General features: G+C 33.4%; 3 protein-coding genes across 3 annotated transcripts in view; 2 read left to right on the top strand and 1 right to left on the bottom strand.

The window, feature by feature from the left end:
• Positions 1–857: 857 nt before the first annotated feature.
• LOC108693335 (syntaxin-7) lies at positions 858–3,383 on the bottom strand. The gene is made up of 6 exons (XM_018202229.1): positions 2,914–3,383; positions 2,642–2,776; positions 2,505–2,574; positions 1,498–1,672; positions 1,182–1,406; positions 858–1,106 (listed from the first exon to the last, which is right to left on the bottom strand). The coding sequence occupies exons 2-6, from the start codon at positions 2,748–2,750 to the stop codon at positions 858–860; spliced, it is 828 nt and encodes a 275-aa protein (XP_018057718.1). The 5' UTR covers positions 2,751–2,776; positions 2,914–3,383.
• Positions 3,384–5,151: 1,768 nt separating this feature from the next.
• On the top strand, positions 5,152–6,766 carry LOC108693358 (ribosome biogenesis regulatory protein homolog). The gene is made up of 5 exons (XM_018202252.1): positions 5,152–5,367; positions 5,450–5,708; positions 5,868–6,169; positions 6,250–6,429; positions 6,498–6,766. Exons 1-5 carry the CDS (start codon positions 5,216–5,218, stop codon positions 6,637–6,639), a joined length of 1,035 nt encoding a protein of 344 aa, XP_018057741.1. The 5' UTR covers positions 5,152–5,215; the 3' UTR covers positions 6,640–6,766.
• Positions 6,767–7,245: 479 nt separating this feature from the next.
• The window catches only part of LOC108693346 (coiled-coil domain-containing protein 102A), a 3,175-nt gene continuing 518 nt past the window's right edge, over positions 7,246–9,902 (top strand). Inside the window, exons 1-5 of the mRNA XM_018202240.1 lie at positions 7,246–7,597; positions 8,166–8,902; positions 8,976–9,204; positions 9,377–9,586; positions 9,662–9,902. The exon at positions 9,662–9,902 is cut by the window's right edge and continues 1 nt beyond it. Coding sequence (XP_018057729.1) covers positions 7,493–7,597; positions 8,166–8,902; positions 8,976–9,204; positions 9,377–9,586; positions 9,662–9,902 — 1,522 coding nt within the window. The 5' untranslated portion in view covers positions 7,246–7,492. The remainder of the gene's footprint in view (positions 7,598–8,165; positions 8,903–8,975; positions 9,205–9,376; positions 9,587–9,661) is intronic.

The raw sequence follows: 9,902 nt of genomic DNA, 5'->3' as shown, positions 1-9,902 counted from the left end.
TGAAAGTTTATAAATAAATATTTTTATAAAATTATATAGTTTATATATTTATTGATATTAAATTCTCTTAATGTAGACATATATACATAAGCTACTCGACTAAAAGCGTTAATTTTGTTTTATTAATTGTTTATTATAAGATTTGTATGGTAAGAATAATTAGAGCTTGCTCTTACCAGTCCTTTTTGTATATACATATTATTTATTATATTTTAAAACAAAAATCAACATCCCTATATATAAACTAAATATAATACACATTAACTTATATGAATTATTGTGATATTTTTAAAGTATCATAATCCTCTCAAACATTTCGCCTTGAGTCTGTTAGGAATAGATCTTAAGATATTTTACAGGCACATACAGTTGCATTAAGATAACAAGCATACTTTGTTATTTATTTTACCACATACAAGCATTTCTCACAATCACACGCATACATATCTAGCTTTGTTATCTATAATTAAGTTACCTAATTATCATACGCGCGTATATATTATATATAGTTGATCATTATACACTGGTAGTTTATGAGTATTGAAACGTACAAATGGACTGCGGCAATCTTAGACATGCCATTAAAATTTTACTTGCAAATCAGAGCTCGCACCATTAATTATCACAATTAAATGGATCAAATTCGCAAGATATTTCTTCACTTTCCTGCATTTCTATGACAATGCTATTTTTTACGTTTTAAAATAATAATTAAGATTGGATAAAAATGTCACTAAGAATTTTATCCAATCTGCGATTCTGTCACTGTTTACAGACAGCAATCTTGTATAGCACTACATGTACCATCATGTTGTACACTGTCATATAAATATGTGTAATTTTATTTTATTTTTCTTTTACTTGCTTTGCCAAACTATGATACCAATTAAAATCGCCAATATGACTACCGCGATCACTACAAGAAAACACTTCTTCTTGCGTAGCTTAGTCTGATACATACTCGCTTGCCTTACTTGAGAAGCGCCTTCGTTAACAGATACCTCGGTTCTTTCAACTGATGCTTCTATAGAATCAATCACCTCTCCTTGATCATATACCAAAGCTCCAAGATCTTTGAATATTTGATTAATATCGCTAATATTACTCTGCAAAACGATTAACATATATACATATAAATGTATTCCCATATAAGTCTTTTTAACAATCTTGAAAGCACTTACCTCCAATTGTCTTATACTAGCTTCCTGTTCCTCTAACATTCGTAAATTCATCTGTTCTTGCATCTGTTCCTGCTGCTGTTTTGCATGATCACTTCCATATGTTCTACTGTCTTGCAACTCAATAAGAGTATCCTGTTTCTTTTCTCCAAATGGCGCAATACCTGCACTAGCTTTAGCCTTCCTGACCATTTCTTTTTCCTTAGAAGCAGCTAGCCTTTGTACAGCCTAGATTTATAAACATATAATACAGCTTAGATTTATGAACATGTAAATTATCAAAATATAGTAATATATATCAAAATATATTGATATTTACTTGAAAAGAATTCAATGCAGTGGTAAATTCATCTTGAAGGCGTTCCCTCTGCATTTTTCGCTGTCTTTGTTCTCCAGGGCTCGTAGAGCCAGAGTTATTCGCTAATATAGCCAAATCTCGAAGATGAACGCTAGTATCCTTCGCCAGTTGTTGTGTGTAGTGCTGTATTTGATGCCTGCAAAACAATAATTTCTCATTTCCGTTTATTTGGATATATTAAGATTTAATTTAGGTTCTTCCTAATTTTGTATGTAACTTTAATCTCAATTCAACTCACTTTTTTTTTAATTTTTAGAACTGGAAAATAATGAAGAGTTAGCGATTAAATCAGTGCCAATTTTACCATTTCTGGTTAGCTTAATTAGTCAATTATGTGTTAATTATGATGTCAATTCTGCTTAACCGCAAATGCTATGAGGCCCGATTCCGCCATGAATCGATTTCGTCATCAATTTAAAATTAAGACTTAGAAAAAGATAAATAGTAAGTTAAATTAAAATTAAAGTTAATCTTATATTTTTCTTAGAATTATCTTTTTTAAAATTAAAAAGATAAAGAATAAATTGAACAAAGAAGTTAACAGTAATGGAACCCCTAGATTAGTAAATTCCAATGGAATAATGGACAGATCAAGTTGATCTGAAATTGTGAATCCATCCTAAATTAGCAACTAAAGAAGCAAAACTGAATTAAATCTTGTTATGTCTGTTTCTTAACTTAAATTAAATTAACTTTAATCAACGTAAATTAACTTTAATCTTAATTCAACTCACTCATCTTTTTCTAATTTTTCGAATTGGAAAATGATGAAAAGTTGAACTGAGATTAAACTATACGTCTGTTTTTTATTCCCTCTGAACTGATGCATGCAATAAGTTGAAATAAGACAAACGTATGTTTATTTTATTTCAATTTACTTTGTACTATGTATACCAGTTCATAGATGCAGAATAAAAAACAGAGTCTTTGACGTGGAAAAGGATATTCGTATATTTCTTATAACTTACAACTGATTCCTGAGTTCTTGAGAATCAGTAGAACTGCCCAGCTGATTGACCATTTTCTGCATGGAAGACACTATAAGCAAACATCAAAATAAGTATCTCATATTTTTTAAACTAAACTTGTTAATTGCAGAATCTACCATTTTGTGATATCTTCAATATCGAAGTGCCAATTGATTGGGATAATCTGCCAAAATCCTGTTCTCGCGCGGGACCACCGTTATGGTACGATGAAAATCCGGCATCCATCTTTGAGCTGTCAGTGATGTTATTAGCTAAATTATACAAATTCAATTATTTATACGATATTATATAGACATTTTCGTAATGCGTATATTATATTTAATACACTAAAGTTATAGTTCTTGAGTCTTTCTTTGGATCCTCGTGAATAACGTTAGATAGAACTAACCAATTATCGTAAATGTAAGTCACTCCTCGGCGTTTCTCTGCGATGAAACTAATGATGCAATACGAATAATGAGACTCGCGATCGAAAATACGTCGCATCAACAATCGCTGTTTCTTAAGCGTGCAATCCCACTCCTGTCATACGTATATACGCACTGATACGCACTTGTCAACACAGGATGACAAGTGGGTCGATCGCGCGATGAGTCACAAAGCTAGCGTAGCAACAGACTCCGTTTCTCGGTATCCCATGACATGTACGGTCGCAAGAATCGGAAAAATTCTTTGATGAGACGAATAATAAAAACTTCTTAATCGGTAACAGTCAGACAAAACGGATCTCTCGAACGAAAGTCGCGTATTGGATCGTATCACCAGTCGAATGTCGATCGTGAGATCCGCTCCGAGCGACACAAGATACAAAGTCCCGAAGTCTGACGGAAACGAAACTACCTTGGACTGCCTGAGGCATGTGACATCGTCCTTATCATCCCGTATTCAATACGAGAATTCCTCTTCTGTCATGGGTCTAGTTTCCACGGAGGGTTTAATCCGGATCAGAATATAAGAACCAACCAACTACAGTCGAGCATTCCCCTGTCGTTCGATTGTAACAGAGGAATATTCGACTATAGTTGATTGGTTATTCTCTACAATAGATGCATCAAGAAGCACGCTTGCTCACTGAGCTCTTGCATTTAATTGGTATATTCCATTAGATCTAAAAATATAGACCAAACAGATACAAGAGCTCACTGAGCGTTCAGTGAGCAGTCGTGCTTCTGGATGCATCTATTCTGGAGAGTGATTCTGTATCTTCAAACAAGATGAAAATTATAAAAGTGAGCAAATTTACTAGATGTTGATCAATGAAATTATTAGTATTCTGGTCAAAAAAATCGCTTACTTTTGTAATTTTCATCTCGTTTCAAGAATCAACCCCCTGATTCGGATTAAACCTTTGGTGAAAACTAGGCCATGGATGCATTCAGCAGATTCAACAGTTGAGTGAGCGCTCTTATTAATGTATTCTTCTAGATCTAGAATTCTGATTGGATGATCTAAAAATACATCAATAACAGCGAGCGCTCATTTAACTGTTGAGTCTGTTGAAGGCACCCATGACAGAAGAGGAATTCTCGTGAGAACGCCATTTATGTCCCATTCAGATGGACTTGCATAACCACAATGAAAAGTGATAAGAAAAAATACAAAATTCATTCAACATACAAAAGTATATTTTTTAACTTTTGCATTGTACTCATGTTAGAACTTCTCGCTTTCGTCAAAAATCAAATATATACTTATCTCTTTAAGTCCTAAAAGTGATCCCTACTGAAAAAAAATTATTGTCACAACGTTACGTGATAAAATCATATAATTAAAGCATGTAATGAAATGAATTGTTCCAAATCAATACATGATTTTTTTAATTTAAAAAAATCATATGATATTAGAAATAATTTTATCCATGTGACTTTATAATTGTCAAATTTTAAAGAACTAAATGATAGAAATAGAAAAAAAAAAGAACATATTATCATGTGATTTTTCAAATTAGATAATTAAAAAAAAAATCACGTACTGATTTGGAACAATTTGTTACATGATTTACGTGTTTTAATTACATGATTTCATCATGTAACTATGGGTGTGATCAAAATCTCGTTATAAATGCTTTTGAAGTATTTGATGGACAACCAATTAGAAAAAAGAATTTTACAAACTGATCAGTTAAAAAACGCTTCAAAGCGTTTGTAGCATCGCGTTGACTGTACTCTGTGTGATTTTTTTCAGTAGGGACTGCGCTGCTATTGATGTATTCTTCCAGATTTAAAATGTTGATTGGATGATCTAAAAGAATACACCAATAACTTCGAGCGCTCATTCAACTGTTAAGTCCGCTGAACGCAATCACAGAAAACAGACTAAAAAGGTATTTTTTTTTACACTGGCGGTCATTGTGTTATGTAATTAAAATTAACGCTTGATATTTGTCAATTTTATTCACGTGGTCTATTTTATAGTACTAAAAATTATGCTAAAAATTATAAACTGTATTTATCTTTTCTTTTGAAGTTCACTGAGCGCAGCAAAATCAGCCAATCGCATGTCCTCTTTGAAATAGACATCCGATGTGATTGGATATTTCGATTGAATATTTATCTTTTTGCACCTCGTTATCTTCTCTCTTCTTCTTTCTACCGCACTGCGAAAAGTGCAATACAATACGCAGCTGCGAAGGAGATCGCATGTAATCGCATAACCTCAAGTTCGCAAGAATTCGACTCGGCGTGGTCTTTATGATGGATCTTGTGAAATCGATCTTAGAAGAAAATGAAGGAAAAGAGGATTTAAGTAAATCGATAAAAGTTCACAAAAATGTGGAGCTCGACATCGATCTGGGAACTCTGCTCGCATCCGACTATAACGTTTTTAACACAAAAGCTCTAAAGTAATTCCATTTTGTATACACTGTAAGAAAACATTCCGAATTGGTTTCATTTCTGAAAAATATTTATGTGTTATATCTATAGGTCAAAACCAAATTCATATTTGAAAGATCTAACAAGAGATAACGTACAGTTGTTGATCAATAAAATCTGGGAATTGTCAGTAGAACGAGTGGACGAAGCTATAGTTGCTAAGTTACCCAAACCTAACTATACATTGCCACGCTCACGTGTCATTCCGAAGCCCAAACCTTTGACAAAGTGGCAACAATTTGCTAAAGAGAAGGGAATTCGAAGTAAAAAGAAAGGTAGATCCAAACTGAAATGGGACGAGGAATTGAAGGTTTGTTTTTATTTTCGAAACTATTCTGTTATATTTATATTTAAAGTTATTAAATTATTGAATATATTTAAAGTATTTAAATTACTATTAATAGTTTAATGAAAATTAATTAATCATTCAGTTTGTCTAAAGATTCCTTTAAAAAATCTTTTTTTTCAGAAATGGATTCCAACATACGGTTACAAACGAGTAAAGGCTCAGGAACAGAAAGAATGGTTAATAGAGGCCAAGGGTGATGCTAGCTCGACCGACGATCCGTTTGCTAAAGCTAAAACAGCTAAACAGGAAAGACAATCCAAAAATGAATTGCAAAGACTTCGCAATATAGCCAAATCAAAAAATATCAAATTACCGAGAGTTGGTTTGCCTACCAGAGAACACTTTTCGAGTTCTCAACAGCTTTCTGAAGCTCTAACTATAGCACGTACATCGACTTCATCTATTGGAAAATTCCAGTCTAGGTATGCTCTTTGAATATTGCAATTTTAATACCATAACATTTTTTCTTTGAACAAAATAGTACAATGTAAAATTTTTACAGATTACCGAAAGAGAAAGATGCAAAAGGAATTGCCAAGGAAGTGACAGGAATGAAAAGAAAAAGGAAAGCACCTCCATTAAATGTTGTTGAAGAAAAACGTCAGAATAAAAATCTAGTGGATAGCGTTTTGAAGAGTAACACGAAAATTGTACGCGATGATTACTCAACAGGAATTGCAGAGTAAGTTTTACTTGCACAAGTTTAATCTAGATTTATTGAGTATAATGTTTATTTGTGTGTATCTGCAGGATAAAGCAGTCTACAACAAGTGGTAGTAAAAAGAGGAAAGGCGCATTAAAAACAAGTAAAAGTAAAACTGCTAAAAAGCCGAAAGCAGGAAAAGGCAAGCGGGATTTGCACAAAAAGGTTGGCGGTAGAAAGCGAAGATAAATTGACATATCTGTAACAATATCTAGTAATAAATCGCATTTTATGTTTATATTATAAGTTTTAGATGTATTAAACTTTTAAAGTAAAGATTTTAATAAAATCGAAAATAAAAAACGTTGAGAAAAAATCAAGTTTGTATAAATGCAATATTATAAGATGAATTATATAAAAATTATAAAATCGTCAGGCCCTTTAATTATAACATTTTTCAAACTATATCAACAAATCTTTTTAATTTTTATTACCTAAAAAGATCCGTTTTTAAATCCTTTAGAAACTCTTTAGAATTTTCTTAGCACGCTAAAAGGCTCGTTTTTAACACTTTATAAAGATAATAATCTAAATCTATTTTTTAAATTTCCTGAAAAATTATACATCTTTGTATTATATATTTATTATTCTCCATATAATACATTCGTATAATATTCATGACATTTCAAATTTACGCGCGTCTCAATTCAGACAACCCTCAAGCTCCTCTTTTTCCATGAGGGAGGTGGCTGTCGTCGTTAAAATGTGTGTGTGTGTGTGTGTGTGTGTGTGTGTGTGTGTGTGTGTGTGTGTGTGTGTGTGTGGTGTGTGGTGTGTGTAGTGTCTTAGCCGTGTCAGGTGTATATATTACATGTGTACGTTTATATGTATGATATTGTCAGTGGTATGTACGGAATTTTGTTATTCATTCAAGACTGACGACATTTAAACAGTACGATCGAGACAGAAATGATGCTTTGGATGCTTAATCAGCATTAAATCGGTGCCGGAAGGTGCCGCGGAGACAAAGGAGCAACAATTGGGAAGATCGCCCGGGGGTTGTCAGCGAAAACAAAGTTGCAGGTTACGCGCTACTCATATCATGGCACAATCGACAACAAGCGGAACCTCCTCGCGACGATACATGCGGGAGCACGAAGTGCCATCCTCGTCGCGTTACGTGGACAGCGAATGGGAATCTAAAGAGGTAGCTCCTTTTTGCAGATTTAAATTGTGCCGTATTAATTATATACTTCAATTAGTCGCGTCCTGTTCTATATTTATAACATATTATGTTTTGTATAACATATTTACTTTTATTTATGTCATAATTATGTCGTAAACATACAATGTTATATATTTCATCTGTATCATTTGTACTTTGCTAAAAGAAATAGCAATGAATATAACATGACTTTATGCCTATTATTTTGCAAATAAGATTTTAGATAGCCTTTTCTCTCAATGAGTAAAATAAAGTTGAATTACAAGCTTTAGAACTTTTTATAGAAATGCTAAGTCTATAAATGTTTTATTGTCATTTATTTATTATTTATTTTGCTCTACTGGTTAACCAGAAATTATTAAACTCCAGGTTTATAACATTCTTTTTAGTATTTAATCTTAATTTCGCATTATATATAATCATGAATTCAAGTTTTTAATAGTTTATATTAATTATAAGTGAAGAGTTTCTTGAGAGATTTAGTTGACTATAATATTGTTTGTTAATGACTTTATCGATTAATTGCTGCCTGTATTTTCTCATCAAATAGGCCTTACGACAGCGAGAGCTTGAGGAAGCAAGAGCACGAGCGGCACAAATGGAAAAAACGATGCGATGGTGGTCCGACTGTACTGCTAACTGGCGTGAGAAATGGAGCAAAGTAAGGAATGAAAGGAACGCGGCTAGAGATGAGGCAAAGGCTTTGAGAGCGAAATTAGAGATTGCCGTTAAAGATGCTAATACTTTCAAGCATGAATCTCAAGAACTGGAACTGCAGAACGAACAGTTAAAGAAAGAGATGGAAAAGATACACATGATACTCTTGAAACATGCTGGGCAATTTGATCAACAGATTTTTACCATTCTGGAATCAGATCCGCAATTAAGAGCTACTTTTGGATTGGATGAACAACTGGAGTTTTACAACAATGTCGATGCTAGTGATGCGTTAGGTGCACAAAGGGATATGCTATCCTGTAAAAATTCACATGAAGTAGCAAATGTTGCTTCTGGAGGTCACAATATTCTGCCAGAAAGAGATATCGAGGAGTATGTTTTGCAAGGTGCTGTGCCAAAACATGCAGTAGAATTGTACAAGGAAAGTCCTAATAATTCGCTAGATAAAAGCATCACGAAATTAGTCACAGATAGTAACGTCAAAAAGGATGGATTGGAAAAACAACAATCACCTTTAGATTTGTATAACGAAGAATCTTTAACTCAGAAAATGTCAGAGTTACAAATAAAATTGGAGGAGGCAACGAAAACTATTTCTGTGGAAAGAGAGTAAGTTTTGCATGAAATCAATGTATAAAATTAATTGATTATGTCATATATAAATTTATTTTATTTCTGTAAGGGAAAACAATTCTCTACATCGGACTGTGGAAAAATTGAAAGCTGAAGTTAGACAATTAAGAGAGCAATGTGAGGAATTATCTGAGAGTAAAGCCGAAGCAATGAGAGAATTATCAGAGCTAAAAGAACGTTTTCAACTTGAACTCAGTGACGAACATATAGCGGATTTAATGGATAATACAAGTAATGGAGAGGGCATGGACCGTCGTTTGACAGAATTAAGGACAGAAGTAAGTTATTATATGAACATTTACAGTCATGTTTTCTTTAAAGAAATCTTTAAGTATTAACTAATAACGTACTTCTAATAAAGTTGTTAAATTCTATTTTTAACTTCTATATACATTATATGTGCTATAACATAGATAGATATTCTTACATCTTTATATTTCAAAATTTTAGTTAGAGAAACTTCAAGTTGAAAATGCAGCAGAGTGGAGTAAAAGGGAGAGACTAGAAACTGAGAAGAATTCCTTGGAACGAGAGAACAAGCTGCTCCGCTTAAAATTATATGAATTGCAAGAGAGAGCAGAATCGCGGCGACCACGACCGGTATCTACAGCCGACACAGACACGAGACAATTGCAGCACGAGATTCTAGTTCGCAACATGGTCCGTTCAATAATCTTACAAATTAATAATTCTTCTTAAAGTTAAGACTGTTATTACCTTGCCTTTCTTGTGCAGGTGTTACTTGAAGTGAAACAGTATCAAGCGTCGCTGAAACAATCCTTGGCGGAAAAAACAACGGAATTGTCACACGCGATGAGACGATCCGAGCAATATGAGGCGGAGGTAAAGCGAGTGAGAGCGAGAGTCGAAGAATTGAAGAAAGAATTGGCTGCCGCTCAGGATGAGGTTGATGCTGCTACAAACAATGTGCGGAAATTGCAACGGACCAACGAGGATCTCGTAGAGCAATTGGAAT

This window comes from Atta colombica, unplaced genomic scaffold, assembly GCF_001594045.1.
Source record: "Atta colombica isolate Treedump-2 unplaced genomic scaffold, Acol1.0 scaffold9, whole genome shotgun sequence".
NCBI lineage: Eukaryota > Metazoa > Arthropoda > Insecta > Hymenoptera > Formicidae > Atta > Atta colombica.
Note: the sequence above shows the minus strand (reverse complement) of the source record. Positions and strands in the feature narration are given on the sequence as shown.

What these genes read in the sequence shown, in the direction of transcription:
- LOC108693358 (XM_018202252.1), top strand. Translation starts at nt 5,216, where the DNA reads ATGATGGATCTTGTGAAATCGATCTTAGAAGAAAATGAAGGAAAAGAG. An exon ending in TTTAACACAAAAGCTCTAAA is followed by an intron (nt 5,368 to 5,449) that starts GTAATTCCATTT and finishes TTATATCTATAG; the next exon opens with GTCAAAACCAAATTCATATT. An exon ending in TACTCAACAGGAATTGCAGA is followed by an intron (nt 6,430 to 6,497) that starts GTAAGTTTTACT and finishes GTGTATCTGCAG; the next exon opens with GATAAAGCAGTCTACAACAA.
- LOC108693335 (XM_018202229.1), bottom strand. Translation starts at nt 2,750, where the DNA reads ATGGATGCCGGATTTTCATCGTACCATAACGGTGGTCCCGCGCGAGAA. An exon ending in CAAGAACTCAGGAATCAGTT is followed by an intron (nt 1,673 to 2,504) that starts GTAAGTTATAAG and finishes ATTGTTTTGCAG; the next exon opens with GCATCAAATACAGCACTACA. An exon ending in CTGCATTGAATTCTTTTCAA is followed by an intron (nt 1,407 to 1,497) that starts GTAAATATCAAT and finishes TTATAAATCTAG; the next exon opens with GCTGTACAAAGGCTAGCTGC.